The following is a 16,964-nucleotide window of genomic DNA, read 5'->3' on the forward strand; positions in this document are numbered from 1 at the left end:
AAATTATGAAGATTCACAACATATACAAACATAAACTACTGAGAACATACAAAAATGCCACATTAGGAAGAACAGAGCTATTCGAAGCAATAGCAAATCTCCGAGCAAATACAATTTCCTATCCTTTTAGGTATCACCCACCATACCACGTTCCTTTCTCGCGTACCCATTATGGAAAAGAAAAACTTGATTACGTACTCGCAACCACACTAAATGAACTAGAACAAAGAAATGTTGATGTTCTTAACTGTACTAAAAAAACCTTACTAGATCTGTTTATATAAATGTGTTGGAACTACTCATGTTCGTATATTTACAGCAGCCGGTTTTACTAAAGTGATTGCACATTAAAACATACATTGGTGTTTTTTTTTTCAGTTCAACAACGTAGATTAGGTAACTACTTTTGGTAGTAGCATTTGTATATACTGCGGCTACATAGACTTGCTTAGATGTTTCGTCCTGTCACTGCTGCTGTACGGGTGACCAGAGCTTAGTCAAGCTGCGCAAGCGCAGCTTTTTTCTCTGGTCCCCTATTTTCGCAGTGACAATGCACTGTATTGTCTGAAGCGAAAATAAAATTTGATTTGATTGATTGATTGATTGATGAAGGTAAACAGCCTAACGAATCAAGAGAGAGCACGACTTCTTGTAACTCTCTTGGCAAAATTAAAGGAGCAGTAAACATAACCATGTATTAAAAGGTGAACGGGGGTTGCCATACTATATATGACGTTAGGACCAGCAAATGCAGCTAGCTAGGCAGGCCATGTAATGCGTAGGGCAGACGAGTCATCTACAAAGTTTGAAGAATGCGTGCCAAGAGAAGGGATGTGCAATTGAAGACGGCAGAGAACAGATTAGCGTGATGAAATGAGCCGTTTAAGGCATCAGAGCTGAGGGTTAGGTGCCACAAGAAAGAGGTACTAACTGAAGATTACGGGAAAAAGGCCCCCATCCTACCGTGGATGTAAACAGGCTGACGATGATGATGATGGTATATGGTTATGCACATACACATGCATGACTGAGCAGACATTTTAAACAGACAGTGTACTTTAAGAGGAGTGTCTCGTAAGCCCACCTTGTTCTTGGGATTCTCAAGGTTGATGCGCAGAATGCCCATGCCTGTCAGGACATACTTCATCGAGCCGAGCAGGTTGTCCAGCACTGTCGGCTGCAAGGCACACAGTGCACACATTTAGGAAAGGGAGTTGCTTGGTCTCCAACACACACTACACTCAGTAACAACCTCACACTTCAGTACAAGTTCCAGAGAAATAAACCAAATCTTCAAAACATACCCACCAAGTGCTGACAGTGAAAGATTTTCACCTCTAGCGTGATGTCACAGCAACAAGCTAATGTAGCAGTCAAGTACAGTAAACGGAAATCTCTTAAATAGAAATGCTGCATAAATGGAACAACTGGCTCTAATATGATTGATTTTGTACAGTTGAATCCCTTTATAAGAGGCACTGATACATATAAGAGACAGTTGGCTAAAAGAGATGCCTGTGTGCCTATGTAGAAATAGAGCTTGGTCAGAAAATGAGAACATGGTACCCTGCTTATAAGAGACTTCTCATATAAGAGACAGGACCCACTCCCTGGTGCATGTCTCTTACAAAGGGGTTCAACTGTATTTGAATACTGCATTTTGTTCCTTTCTCAGTAAACGGACTCCTGTTAAGGGGAGACGTGGGTCTTAAAAAATGGTTTTTTAAAAGCTGGGTGAATGGCATGAAATTTAATACACTTACTCAGCTTTTTCTACAGATTCAAAATCTCTAAGTAGATTTTTAATAGCTGCATTAGAACAAAAGATATGCAATTTCTAACACATATTTAAGCATATCTCTTACGGGGATCTTTGGTAACTTTGCTTTGTCAAACACAAAAAAACGCCAGGCCTGCGCTGAAACCGCAGCACAGTCACAGCGAAAGCTGGAAGAGCGACGTTTCTAGAGCCTGTTAAGCTCTCTTGGGGCTACAATACAAGTACACTAGAAAGGTACCCACTACGCCATAAATCACAATTTTTGTGAAGTTAGGAAGCACCTACCACGCCATTATTCGTCATTCTGCGGAGAAGCGAGGCACCAGCTACACGTCTGTAAGGCATTATGTGCACTTTGTTGACGCGACGACTGATGACGATGAAGAATTATGGCCATAGGTCGGCAAAAATTGTGGAGCTCACTCAGACTCACTCACGAAACATATCTTACCCTCAGGGCTCACTCGGACTCAGACTCACCAAACTTTTCCTCATCCGGACTCACTCGGACTCAGACTCACTATAATTTTTCTCAACCGGACTCACTCGGACTCAGACTCACCAAAATTTTATTCACTCGAACTCACTCAGACTCAGACTCACGGCTCGATCTGAGTCTGAGTGAGTCTGAGTGAGTCGACTCGTGAGTCCGTTAGCATTAAATTATCATTTTTATACCGTAATGTCAATGCTCTTTACGCCAATATCTCGCATAATCGGTGCGCTACTTAGCACCTTTTGATCTCGTACCTTCAAATACGAGTTATCTGAGTTTGCAGTTCAATAAGGACCTTTTAATTGAAAGTCATGACTCACACGAGATATTTTTATCAGTAACTTCCCGTGAAAGAGTTTGCGGGGGGGGTCAAGGCACCTCCTCCCCTCTCCCTCCTCAACTCACGCCTCTGATCAATAAATATTGAGCTGACATATGAACGGTAGTGCGTTGAAATATGCGGGAGTATACGGGAGTATAAACGTGAGCTGACATAGGGCTGATAGTAATGCTAAAGTTGAGTAGATAGGACCATAGGTCGGCAAAAATTGTGGAGCTCACTCAGACTCACTCATGCAATATATTTTGCCCTTAGGGCTCACTCGGACTTAGACTCACCAAATTTTTCCTCAACCGGACTCACTCGGACTCAGACTCACCAAAATTTTTCCCAACCGAACTCACTCGGACTCAGACTCACAAACACTTTACTCAACCGGACTCACTCAGACTCAGACTCACGCCTCGATATGAGTCTGAGTGAGTCTGAGTGATTCGACTCATGAGTGAGTTTGCCGACCTATGATTATGGCTCAGCCCTTTGTAATGAGTTGCAATCTTTAAACGGCCCACCAGTTATGTTTTTTGCATTGGGTGACGCCCGGTCGCTATTTCCCTCTCCTGCTATGCTGTATAACATACGTTGACGTGGGAGAGAGACGGGGGGTGGCGAAGAACTTTACTGAGACCCCGAGGAAATGGATCATGCGCTTATGGGCTTCCTTGGCAACCAATACAAGTGCACTTGCGAGGAACCCACTACGCTATAAATCATTGTAATTTTACTGAGACCCCGAGGAAATGGATCATGCGCTTATGGGCTTCCTTGGCAACCAATACAAGTGCACTTGCGTGGAACTCACTACGCTATAAATCATTGTAGTTTTTGAGAAGTAGGGCAGCAGGCACTGTGCCATTTCTCGTCATTCTACGGACAGCATTGGAACCTGCTAAACCCATGTGAGGCATTTTACGCACTTTGTTGATGCTGTGCCTGATGACGATGAAGAATTATGGCAGAGTCCTTTGTAATGGGTTGGAAGCATTCAACAACCTACTCTTTGCGCAATTCGCATTGTGTGACGCCTGGTTACAGAATTCGCGTTGTGCGACGCTTGGTGCTTATTTTACTCTTCTACCACGCTATATTGCATATGCTAATGTAGTTCCTTCCCAACATGAAGCCTGTATAGGACCTTTTTGCAAAGCAGTTTCAAGCACTGGCATGGCTCAGAGGTTGAATGCTGGGCTGCCACGCAGAGGGCCCAGGTTTGAACCTCGTTCCATCCTGGCATTTTTTTCTTATTTCGTTTTTTTTTTCTTATTTCGAGCGATACTGGTTACGGACACCGGCAGCGGCGGCGGCGGACAACTACGGCGCCAAAAACGGCCAGTGAAATGATCTCATAACAGCTTTCGCTGTAAAACAAAGTATGTGGCAAGATTGCCAGGAAGCTGGTCTCGCCGGTGATGCTATTTATTTTCTTATAATGTTGTTCACCAAATTATAATTCTCGATTATCAAAAAATAGTATGCAGCAACAAAAATTCACTCACATTTACGTCTATTTATTTTGCATTCAAAGTTTGTTGAAGACAATCGGATTAGCATAACCGGCTAAACCAGCTCTCTGGCAGCCTTGCCACATACTTTGTTTCTGTGTTTGACAAAGCAAAGTTGCCAAAAATTCCCGTAAGAAATATGCTTTTAGAGATTTCACATCTTTTGCACTAATGCAGCTACCAAAAATCTAATTAGAGATTTGGAATCTGCAGAAAAAATGGGATAAGTCTGTTAAATTTCATTCAGTTCACCCAGCTAATAAAAGAAATAAAAAAAAGACCCGCGTCTCCCCTTAAATGGAACATATTTTCCTGGTACCATCAGGTTCCATTTAACGAGAGTCTATTGTGTGTCATTAGAAAATATTCAACAAAAAGCATTGACACGGCTGGTCTAGCAAAATTCATAGAAATATGACATTGAGAAGAGCTACAAAGCGCGCTAGTTGGTGTTCATTCATCTTTAAAAGTGCGCTTAGTTAACACAGATACAGTACAGAACGAATAAAATACAGGTTAAACAACATTTACACGCACATTAGAATAGACAATGAAAGCATAACTGCAATATGGGTGTCAATGCAAACAGCAATCTATGCCTACAGGAGATGTCAAATAATCGCACATTCCAATGACGTCAATCACGTGACTCTTGCGCTAGCAATACAAAGGGAAATGTGGACAGCATGCCGCTGCTTGCTGCACGGGGGCGCCAATGTGTGGGACACAGCTGTGGCATGCTTTCCACGGTAGTTACAGCTATCGCTATACAAGCTTATTGTTTATATTTGGTTTCAGTTACTAAAGAAACTCGTGCCACACAAAGACATCAAGCTACACAAGCAAGCCCACTGCCACCAAAACTAAGGGAACGTGTAAACAGTGATCAAAGCTTCCATTGGGTCTAGTTGGAATAACATATTTGTACTTAAAAAGCAGAACTGCAAGGTAGAGACAGACAGTCTGTTTCCATTCTGCAGCGCTGCTTTTTAAGCATAAATAGCCAGTTGTTTTGTCTTTGATGGTCGCTCACCCTGAAGCTGCGCAGCTCTTCATCGGAGAAGCCTTCGCTGTGGATGATTTTCATCTGCTTCACGATGGTGCTCTTGCCGCTTTCCCCAGCACCTAGTTAACCAAGGTCGCAGAAACGAATCAAAAGTGGCAATTAGGGCACGTTGGCTATGCATACTGAAGAATACTAATTACTAGATGATGCTGACGAAGAGAGAGAGGAGACAATGTTTTTGTACATGCACAAAAACAAAGCCGCTGTGAAAACTCTTGATGTCACAATGAACTTGATGTTTAGGCCTTTATTAACCATTCTGAAGGTCTCTGCCACAGATGTATTACAGTGAAAATGAGTTAAAGTGCTAAGGCATACACATTTAACTAAGGTCTTTTCTTTCATCTGTGAATTTCCAAAAACATTACATATGCAAATCCATTGTGCTAAAACCCACATCAGCGGTGAAGTTCTCTTAAAGGTGTGGTGCCATCAAATTTCGAGGCTATAACAAGCCTGTTGTGGGTTTCCTCTGTATGCAAGGACATTCCACACGAAGGGTCGGACACAGCAAACGTTTTAGAATATATTTTAATTCACTTCCAAAGTGTTCCTAAATGCTCATTCTCCCGATCGAAACCCATCGCTAGCGGGCCAACAGTGACGTAGATCTGTAGGATGGGCAACGAAAGTTGTAGTGACGTCACACCAAATCTGCTGTAGTAACGTGAGTGACCTCCGGACCTCCGCCACTTCCGCAACGTACGTACCGGCTGTAATGAACTAGAATACATTCTAGTTCACTGTAGTACCGGCAAAGCACCGGTTGCTACATCACTCGCCGAGTTTCGATCGCTTCCTGGCTATGTGCGTCACAGCCTTGTGTGGTCACGTGACCACGCCTCCTACACTTCTACGTCACTGCCCAACCTTGGCGCCCAGAAACCGAAACCGAAAGTTGTCCAAATCAAAAGGCGATATTAAGGTATTTAGCGAGAATACATGAATATTGGTGCGTGCATCATGCTTCCTGGAGCTATAGGAAACGCTTACAGCAAAGAATGCGCAAGCCACAAATTTGGTGGCACCACCCCTTTAAATACACACCTGCACCTGAGAAGCAACTCAGGCAGGCACGTAGGCAAGGGGGGGGCCCGGGGGGCCCGGGCCCCCCCCCGAAATTCGTCCAGCCTTTTATGTTCCCGGGCAATTTTTTTTTTCCTTTTTGCCATGAAAAGACTTTCTTTTGAATAATTAGGCCTTGGGCCCCCCCCCCCGAAAAAAATCCTGGCTACGTGCCTGGACTCAGGCTATGAGCAAAGTCATAGTGGAGGGCTTAAGATAATTCCGACCACCTGGGATTCCTTAACATGCGCTGACACCACACAGTAAATGGGCCTCTAGCATTTCACTTCCATCGAGCTGTGGCCACCATGGCTGGGATTGAACTCGCATCTTTCTGGTCAACAGCTAAGCACCATAACCACTGTACCACCGCAGCAGGCTTTCCAAAGAAAGAACTTAGTTTTGCACTCTACAAACTAATCTTTATAATGCCCATTTAAAAATGGTGGTTGTTTGGCTTGCCTTCAGAGACATCATGTTTGTTAGAGTCTTTTTTTCTATTTTTCTTTAAACATCCTTAACATGGACACACTAGCTGGAAAACTGACATGATCTGCCAGTGGCAAGCAAAGCACACTGGTGTTTGCACACCTACATTGACTGATGTCTCAAAGTGTGAGCATTTGCAGTGTGCTGCAACTAGTGCCAATTCAGGTTGCAGTTGAAACACAATAATAGTTTGTTGCACACGGTATTGCATTTGGTTGGTTTCCCATTTTCTGTCGTGTGGTAAAAAGCAAAAAGGGAAAGCAAAATATATCAGTTTATTTTGTTGCAACAAAAACGTGTTGCCATCTGCCATTATTAGGGTAAAACGCGAAAGCACCCTCTTTTGCCATCGCAATGTGACAGCACTGCCATTAAATTTACCTGAGCTCTAGTCATCTTCTTCAGTGAACACACGTGAAACGTAAATTTCTTAAATATGCTGGATGAAACAGGCATATAGTATGCAGCATCCAAATATTGTTTATGCATATTACCAAATGCCTTTGCTGTGTGTGCATGATAGAGCTGGTGGTTAAGCTTGAAGCACAGAGCACCATGCCTGCAGAATTAAATGCACCAACTTATGGATAACTAATTATTGGACATATACCTTCGTTTCAACCTGTGTGCAGTCTGTGTCACATTGGCGTAATACTGGTGCATACACTTACATCAGAGCTAACATCCCTTTTAGAGGGCTGCTTCACAGTGTCATGATATGGTTATCATGCTGTTTATTATACACACTTCTTTCATGTTGCACATCAGTGTGTGAGTGCAGTACACCTTTACTTTTATTCATTTACACACCAGCCTGTCTGCTGAAAATAAAACTAACAAAAAAGGACCGGGGCACCCACCGAGCAGCAGGATCTTGATGACATTGCACTCCTGTCGTGCGAGCTCGGCGATCTGCCGATCGATCTGGGCACTGCGCAGGCGCGCCTTCCTCTCCTCATCGTCAAGACTGAGGCATCCCCCCATGCTCCATCACTATGGGTGCCACACGCACCACCACGTGAAAACAGGAGGGAGGATGATACGACGACACCGCAATCGCCAGGAGACGGCACGCACCGTTGTGGCCGCTGATACAGGGAAGCAGCAGCAGCAGCCTGTAACTGAACCATGTCAATGTTATAATCAGAAAAGTTTTTTCGTCCGCTCGTTTTGTAGTACAAAGCTAAATAGAAAGAAAAAAAAAACGCCATGCCTGCGTGGAAAGCACAGCACAGTCACAGCGAAAGCTGGAAGAGCAGCATTTCTAGAGCCCGTTATAAACTCTCTTGGGTCAAGTACACTAGCAACGTACCCATTACGCCACAAATCATAATTTTTGTGAAGTTGGGAGGCACCCACCACAACATTATTCGTCATTCTGCGGAGAAGCGAGGTACCATCTGTAAGGCATTATGTGCACTTTGTTGATGCTGTGCCTGATGACGATGAAGAATTATGGCTGAGCCCTTTGTAATGGGTTGGAAGCTTTACACGACCCACTAGTTACGTAATTCACGCTGTGTGACGCCTGCTCGTTACTTCACTCTCCCACCATGCTATATAACATAAGTTAACATGAGAAAGAGAGAGAGAGGGAGAGAACTTCATTGAGACCCCGAGGAAATGGATCATGGGGGCCTTATGGGCTTTTTTGGCAACCAATAGAAATGCACTTGTGAGGAGCCCACTACGCTATGAATCATCACAATTTTTGTGCAGTTGGGAAGCGGCCACTATGCCATTTTTCGTCATTCTGCGGATAACCATGGTACCCGCTAAACACCCTTAAGGCATTATGTGCACTTTGTTGATGCTGTGGCTGATGAAGAATTATGGCAGAGTCCTTTGTAACGGGTTGGAAGCATTCGACAACCCACTCGTTGCGCAAGTCGCGTTGTGTGACGCCTGGTTACAGATGCTGTGCCTGCAAGTTTCCCAATTTCAGCACACCGCCCAATAATCTACAATTCTCGATTGATATTCCCTCTCGTCACCCAACCTCAGCACACATTCTCTCACTCAATTCGAACACCACCAGACCCTTTTCCTATTTTACAAGTGCACTTTGTAGCACTACACATTTGCTAAGCTAATGGCAGCATCAGTCATCCTTTAAATGCAGGCAACACACTTGCTGCACATGATAGAGCTTGTCTTATGTGTATGCCTTTATAGTGAGAGCCATGGATGCAGTTTCCATGTCATAAAATACAAGCAGACTCTGTGTGCATATGGTGTTTCCAAAAAATCACTAAACTGCCATTTGCAGGGCAAACTGCAGTGCAAAAAAGCAACCTTTACAATTATGAAATGAGTTTATTTTCAGCTCCATGCCCTTCAGGAGTGGCATACAAAATTGTGTACGCAAACTGCGAAAGTGCAGGCCCTATTTTCATCGGCTTCAGCTTCTCTGGTGTGCAAGGCGCACATTCCTGCATCCTTTCTGACTGCCAGCAACATCTTGTTGGCATCAAGAATTTAACATGTAAATATTTAGGTAATCGAAACGGAATTTTTTTTATTTTAAGTGCTGGTGCAACGTTTATCACAATATGGCATGGCTTACAAGAGAATGTCCTAGGCTTCTTCCCACTGTAATAATCAAGTTCGCTATGCTCACAAACTATGCATGTTGAGTATTTGAACATCTCGGATACAATATTGTGCACATGACATGGTAGTTGCACATTTATTTCACATATGGTGCATGTGTAATTCTTGGTAGTGTCGCAATGCCTTAAATTTGCTGCTTATATGACTTGATGATGGTTGCAGTTTTTTGTACGAGGGCTCTCATCTCGTGAAGCAATGCACTGCTGACGAGAACTGGGCATGACATCGTTTCACAAGATTATTCCTCCAACAATGCACTTTGCAGATGGAGCGAGCCCTTTGAAGCAATGCATTAAAAACTGACATTCTGGAGGTTTCAGTCTTCTACAGTCAGTTCAAGCGAGGTGCTTGCAAACTCGATTTTGTAGCAGCCACCTACTTTCACCTCCTTGACCGTTTGCAACAGCTGCATCAACTAAACGTTAAACTAAATAAAGAAGGCATGGCTTTTTGGTCTGAAGTGGCACGAGGCTCCAGAGCTCCGGTAATTCTGCAATGGTTAACTGCGTACGATTAAGGCTGAAGTCTAATCAAACTACACAGGATTTGACAGCAGCAATCACTAGCCAATCCCGATTCATTCTTGTAGCACATATTATTTTGCAAGCAGCATGCATAAACTTGTACATCTCAGTTGAACCTGTTACAAGAAAACCACTGCCCAAACGCTTCATACAATATCGTTAACCAGTGACGCTGAAACGTGCAGCCCCGGTGTTTGTCACTAGGTAAATTCCAACGGTTCATTTAGGGCTTTTTTAATTATTGGTTACTTCCGTCCAGAAATCCTAATCGGTGTTTGCTGTCCATGTGTTCCCTTGTTCATTTTTAGTGAGCCAGTGTCGAGTAGTGGGGGCTTGCGAAATTTCCGTGGTGTTTCTGTACGCATAAGAGAAATGAATTTTGGTTTCGTCTGGCTATAGACCAGAACACAGCGAATTTCATGCGCATCGCCATATTTGCATCGCGCGTCGCGCCATCTATTGCACACGCGACGAAACAACATGCGCGGGCTGCCACGCCAGCAGACGATACACAGAGCAAACGTGAAACTCCCGAAACTCAGCCCGTCGGAGAGCGTGTTTCGAGTCTTTTCTAGCCTGGATATCTTCGCTGATTTTATTGGAACATCAAGAACATCTTGCTCATGCAAGTCCACAATGCATACAGTACGTGCTGAGTGGGCTGCGGAAGCAACCTCGTCAGATACGTACGCTGTTACATTTGTAAAAAAACGTTCTCGCTGTAGTACGCGTGAATCGCAATTGCAGTGCAGCTCGCGAAAGAGTGAAACGATGTTTTGTTGCCCAATATTACAAGTTGTGCACAAAGTTTTGTGAAAGCTCATCATTTCAGCATGCATCGCGTAATAATTAGAGTACGCTTTACGGGTAGTTTCGCGGAACGCAATTTTTGTTTCACGAGCGCTCTTACAATAATGTGTCTTGCTCACAAAAGCGTGCTATCAGAGAGTATAACCTGCAGTATCGTTCAGCGATCCCTTTTGGAAGCTACCTGTGCGATTTTATTCTTGTAACGACGTGCTTTACAAGCGAAACTGTGCTACTCTTTGTTAAGCCGGTTAGCTACGCCTGCGACGTAAAGGACACTGGCGCGAGTACTGTTTACTTACGTGCCAATATATGTATTATGTGCAGCTGGATGCTTCGTGTCCAAATAAATTTGGGGACATCAAACACTGAAGTGAAAACAGGAAATTCCGGCCAGCTGTTGAGGAGCACCGTGCCATTTATTACCTTTTGAAGACGAAATCTCGAAGCTAGGCGTGGATGCCATCAAAAGCACTAAAGCTTAATACTACGTTGAAAGTGGCAAAGCATGCTGATTGCTTGTGCTTGAAAGCACTACCTTGCACTAGATTTTCGTCAAAGGAAACGCTCAAAGGTATGAAGTGCACCCCCACGCAAAGCTCGCGCCTGCCTTCAACCCAGCTGCGTGTCACGCAAATAAGGTTCGCAAAATGAAATAGGTGGGCATCACACTGCAGAATACACGCAGTTAGCGTACTTACTCGCGCATTTTCACTCGGGTCCTAGTTTTTTTTTTTGCTTGAATCACAATTATCCACTCGCGGCGAAGCTGAAAACACCGCGCCGGCACTATTTCCGTGGCATGTCGTAATCGTCGCAGACAACGCTATTATCCTCTTGTTGCGCTGCTTGTTTTGGCATCCAAAGACGACGCAGTAGTGCCCAGACGAGCTCTTATACGCTGAAGCAGCGTGAACGGGTACTTTTTTGCACTTTAAAGCCTAAGAACTGCAGCTTGCCCTGTTTACTTGGTGCAGCCCACGCGCGCCTCGGCAGCCCGGTCAGCCCGGCGTCTGGGTGCGAGAGTATCCGCTCGGCTCGCCAGCAGCCTGGGTGCGAGACAGGCGTACTCTGGTGTATATACAGCTTTGCTGGAAAAGCCCTTAAAATGTAGACACTGTAGTCTGCACGTGTGCACAACTGCATTAGAACTTGATTAACTTACATAAAGAAGAAACGAAATGCCTGAACTTTCGCACAGAACCGGATGTACCCGACTGACGGGTAGTGCGACGTACCTGTGCATGTGCACATTGAGTTTCCTACAATATTTACTATAGGGAATTCTGGCGCTAGTGTCTATGGGAGCTGCAACGCACGGCTCTTCAGCCAGCATGGGAATGATGGGTAGTACACAGATTTGTCTAAACTTCATTCTTCCGGCTCCGTTTGGCTCCACGTGGCCTGCAGCCGCTTTGTCTTAAGACGAAGTTCAGTAATCACTTCACCATCTTAACCTTTTTAGGCTCACCAATTCAAATCGGCTCACGAAGTTCACAACGATCCATTCTTTTACCCGAAACAAATACCAAACAACAATAAACAAAGCGACAAGTGTGTTCGAAGCCGCAAGCATGAAGATTAGGCAAATCTATGTACTACCCATCATTCTCATGGTGGCTGAACGATCACAGCGCCAGAGTTCCCTCTAGCAAATATTGTCAGAAACTCTATGCATGTGCACATACGTTTCTACGTCTACTTTCTTTTCTTCAGTTAATAGTTCGCATTAGCGTTGTTCTCTTCTTTTGTGCCCATATTTACATGCCTTACCTTCTTTTTATGAGAAAATATCTTGTAAATTTCTTTATCAAAGTCACGAGTGAAACATCAGTTGCCCATGTTTCATTCCCTGCCCATTGCTATGACTTTCACTCTCTTGGTACTTGCACGTTTCAACAAGTTTGCAGCTATTGAGACAGCACAAAAGATGACAGACATGGAAGAAGCACTCGTATTGTGCCTGTCTTTTTAATTCCTTCCAGCGATAAATTGTGCACTTTCGAAAACCGGCAAGCATGAATGGTGTAACCCTGCAACTTGCACTCAGTGTTGCACCATGCCATCACACTTAGCATATTGTGTGCAGAACTGAGGCTTTTATGAATGCTTTATGTACGTTGGCAGCAACTATTCATGAGAACCACTCGAACTTATATGACACAAAATTAACTAAAATTCACAACTTAAATAGTCACAGACATTAAAGCACATGTGTGAATGTAAAACTGCTAGCAAGTGCTTGCAGAGTTTGCACTAAAAAAGAACGCTAAAATTGTTAAAAGTTTTGACGCACAGACATGCCCCATATAATTCACACGAGTATTTCACTTCACACAGTCTTGTGCTACGCAAAACTAAACTTCATATTCAATGGCTTATTTGCGAATCTTAGTTGCTCACATGTCTGATTACAATGCACCGTCCGTCCACTTAGTTTCCGTCCACTTAGTTTGCTTGGTTTTCTTGTAACCTCGCTTGGTAAAATATGCGAATGCGCAACTTTGTAGGCACATTATATTCGGTGCTAGCTTTAGTTGTGTATAACGACTGCGTGATGCTTGTGAAATGGTACACAAGACGAACGGACCCGCACATTATGCTCACAACGAAAGCCGGCCAATGCGGCTGCGAGCCGATATTTTTTTTTTCGCGCTGCCCAGCGCCTTTCGCGCTAGACGGGCGCGAAAAAAAATATATGAAGCGGCCCGACGAGCGAGCTCCACCCCGGCACTTTTTCACGCCGCAATCTCTGGCATCGCTCAGAAAATGCGCGCGGCAAATCACCCCGCTACACGCCCACGTGCAAAAGCCAACGCGAGGCACACCTCGCCAACCGGTGCACGCGATTTCGAACAACAAGAAAAGAGACGACCACAAACAAACAAACAAAGCAGGACGCAAACAACGCGCGCTCCAAATAGAGCGGCCGGTGTGTGAGTTATGAGGCGAGCGTCAAAAAAGAGTAGCCGACATCTCGCGGACATCCGGGTCTCACGGTTACGCTACAGGTGTGTTGCGTAGCGTAGTTGGCGTAGCACCGTAGCGGAACGGCAGACCGTGGGAAACTACCGACGACGTGTAGCGTGTGCTGCGGATATGCTGCTAACAAAAGATGTCATTTCTTCTACCGTCGCACACACGAGATCCCGCTATCGTCGCGGCGAAGCCACGGTGTGAAGAATGGGTGAAACCAGTTAGCGCGAGGTGCGACGGCCAAACCCCCGACGCAGTGATTTCACCCTCCGAGTACCTCAAAAAATCCCATTTCGTAAGAAAATATACGCAGCTTTCGTCAATGCAGCCACTTAAGAGCCACAAAGTCCGTACTGAAGACCTATTCCGCTAGCCCGGATGTTCGGACACTGGATCAGCGGAACTGTCACCACGATGCACGCAACTAACAAGCCATGTGCAACATTCTAGCTCGAACAATGTTTCAACGACTCGTCACGGGTTAAGCTGTATTCCCACGACGGACGAAATCGCGATTCGATCCCGCGGATCGCGTACTACGTCATCATACGTCACCCGTTCCCGCGTTCCTCCTCCGGTCCGCGCGGACGGATTCGCGAAACGGCGGAGACCCAAATCACAGTTGGGATCAGTGGGGATCTTCGGCGAAAAATACAAAAATCCTGGCGGCGAAACACGTTCGGCTGGCAACCATGAATGCTTTCAATCCAATCCAAGTCACTTTTGCTGAGAAGCGCGCGCAATACGAAGGCGACGCTATTCTAAACGGAACTATACGGAACTGTACGCGGCCGTCGGTCTCCCCAGCAACTTCCTTTCAGGGCGACTGAAGATGGACGAACTTATGGAGAGTGTCGCAGGGACGGCGTCGTACGGCTCCCGATTCAGCGATGAGGCTACATATTTTTTTTTGTCGTTGGTGGAGCAGTTTCCTGCTCTGTGGGACCCGAGCCGCGACGACTACTCCAACAGCATCCTTCGTTCTACGCTGTGGCAGCAGATTTCAGAAGAGATGCAAGAGCGGTACCCTGATTGTGGGCCGTACACTCCCGGTATGTTTTGTTTAATATCTATAAGCATGTGCCCATGAGCGTTTGTCGCGCAGTCGCCTTGTATAATTGCGCTTGCATTCAGCGTTTATGTTTTAAGTAATGTGCAATTTCACCTGCATAATTTGTATTATAAAGGAAGCACATAGATTAAGCACGTTCGCACTTCACAGTGTATTCAAAAATTGTTTACAGCATAATTACTTTATTGCAGATGCGCTGCGGTCTTTTTTCAACAATAAGAGGCGCACCTACCGCAATGAGCGCAAGAAGATATGCAAAACAAAAAGCGGGCAACCTGCCGACGACATCTATACTGGAAGGTGGAAATTTTTCAGCGCGTTAACGTTTCTGGAAACGACGCAGAGACCGTCTGTACGACGTACGACATCCGAGGCTTTCGGTGAGACCGATGCGGTAAGTACGTGTCACAATAACGCGCCTTGCGATTTTAAGTTGATTAAATGTAGTCAGAAAACAAGTAATCGAAGTCTGTACTTGTTCTCCCGGAAATATTTCCTGCCAAAGTCAGAAAATGCGGTGAAGGAAAACCCATCAGCTTCCCATGCACAAATTTCTACAAGTGAATTTTTTTTTCAGCCTTCCGATGCAGCAACTATTGCATGTTGATTAGCTATGACAGGTAACTCGCTCGTTCATACTAACAGAAGCTATCTGGTGGTCATTTCCACAGGATGGTGACGATACCATATGCAGCACTGCACATGCTATCGATCCCTCACCAGCTGCTGAGAGAGATTCGGCTACCCCGCCAGCTGTTGTGCAGCGCTCCGCACCACGGGCAGGTAGCCGTTCTGAAAAAGACAAACGCGCAGAACTGCTATCGAAACGGACTATGGCCATGGAGAAAATTGCGAATGCTATGGAGGAAACGGACGACGCAAGCGCGCACTTCGCGAAGGCGATAGCAGCGCTTACGCGCACTTTGAGCGTACCTGACATGATTAGGTGTCAGAAGGACATCCTAAGCGTAATAGAACAATATGTTGGGAACTGATCTTTTTAACTGGTTTTTTAACCCTCGCAAAAGAGTGCCTGATTTTTTAATTAAACAATTATTCAAGAAAGCGAAATGTGATCAATGTGTAACCCATGTCTGCGTGTATTATATAATCTTTTTCCCCTTTCGTTTTTACTTTTGTTTGCTGATTTTGTTATTTTCTGTTCTTTATTTTCCAGTGTTACTTTATTTTTCAGTATTACTTTATTGTTTGCTATATGTGAAAAGAAAAGGGGGCGGGGGGAGGCGGCACTTTTACAAGTTTACACAAAGCTGCAGCTGGTCGCTTGTTTCTCTTCCCCTTCTGTGTACGGCCCGGCGCCGCGGGCGAACCGCGCCGAGCGATCTGACCTTCGACTCCGAATGTGATGTGTCGAAGCGGCAATTCTTCTCTTTTCCCTTTTTCCTTCGTTGCTTGCTTAGGCTGCCCTTCTTATCTACCCCACAAAGACAGGACAAGGATAACCCTCCCGCCTCCGGCGTCTCTCCGTCCTCCTTTTTTCCTTCTTTTTTTTTTTCCTTTCTCTCCCTTGTTTTGCAGTCGCTGACGAATACCCCAGCAAATTGTCGCTGTTGCTTCCTTGGTTGTTTCATTTTTTTTTTTTAATTCTGCGTTTGGCCCCCAAACTGGGTTGGGCGGCCCTCTGCTATGGGTTGTGCGACTTGTGTCATGTCGCCAGCCGCCACGAGAAAATATTTGTTATGTTTCCTGTATTGCAGTACTACTTTCGAAGCTTTTGACAAGATTCAATACGGTAGCCAGAAGAAGGCTCGCGTCTCTTCGTCCTCCTTTCTTTTTTTTCTTTCTCTCCCTCGTTTTGCAGTCGCTGACCACCACGTCTTTTTTTTTTTTTACGTGAAAACGGGTATCGTTTTGGGTTTTGGGTCGTTTTATGTTGTTCTACGGTGGTTGCCACTAAACTGTACACATCGCCGCGACCAATATGTTTATTTCTATTGTTTGCGAGTGCAAGAAACTGCGTACGTGGCATCATTGTGAAACAAATAGCTTTATTTTAAAAAACCAAAAAACTGTCGTAGTGTTTTTCATTTTTTTGTATGTGCAATAGAAACCATGCGCTTGCTCATGTGATACCGATGTCTTACGTGCATTGTGACAGCGTGATGGAGATCGATGCCATTGATACCGGTGTCGCACGGAAACTTCTGATTCGCACCGAATTTATTGGTCGTGTTGGGCGCAAGCTGTAGAAGGGAGCCTATGACTGGTCAGAA

General features: G+C 44.9%; 2 protein-coding genes across 2 annotated transcripts in view; one reads left to right on the plus strand and one right to left on the minus strand.

Moving 5' to 3' along the window:
* The window catches only part of LOC119399491 (guanine nucleotide-binding protein G(o) subunit alpha), a 43,031-nt gene that overhangs the window by 21,261 nt on the left and 4,806 nt on the right, over window positions 1-16,964 (minus strand). Inside the window, exons 2-4 of the mRNA XM_037666295.2 lie at window positions 7,599-7,859; window positions 5,152-5,243; window positions 1,085-1,177 (exon numbers count right to left, since the gene is read on the minus strand). Of these exons, the coding sequence (XP_037522223.1) occupies window positions 1,085-1,177; window positions 5,152-5,243; window positions 7,599-7,722 (309 nt within the window). The 5' untranslated portion in view covers window positions 7,723-7,859. The remainder of the gene's footprint in view (window positions 1-1,084; window positions 1,178-5,151; window positions 5,244-7,598; window positions 7,860-16,964) is intronic.
* Window positions 14,491-15,725, plus strand: LOC119398739 (uncharacterized). Its single transcript, XM_049417412.1, is given in 3 exon segments — window positions 14,491-14,710; window positions 14,922-15,340; window positions 15,342-15,725. Coding segments are annotated over 3 exon segments (1,023 nt in total).

The sequence above is a fragment of the Rhipicephalus sanguineus genome, chromosome 7 (assembly GCF_013339695.2).
Source record: "Rhipicephalus sanguineus isolate Rsan-2018 chromosome 7, BIME_Rsan_1.4, whole genome shotgun sequence".
Classification (NCBI taxonomy): Eukaryota; Metazoa; Arthropoda; class Arachnida; order Ixodida; family Ixodidae; genus Rhipicephalus; species Rhipicephalus sanguineus.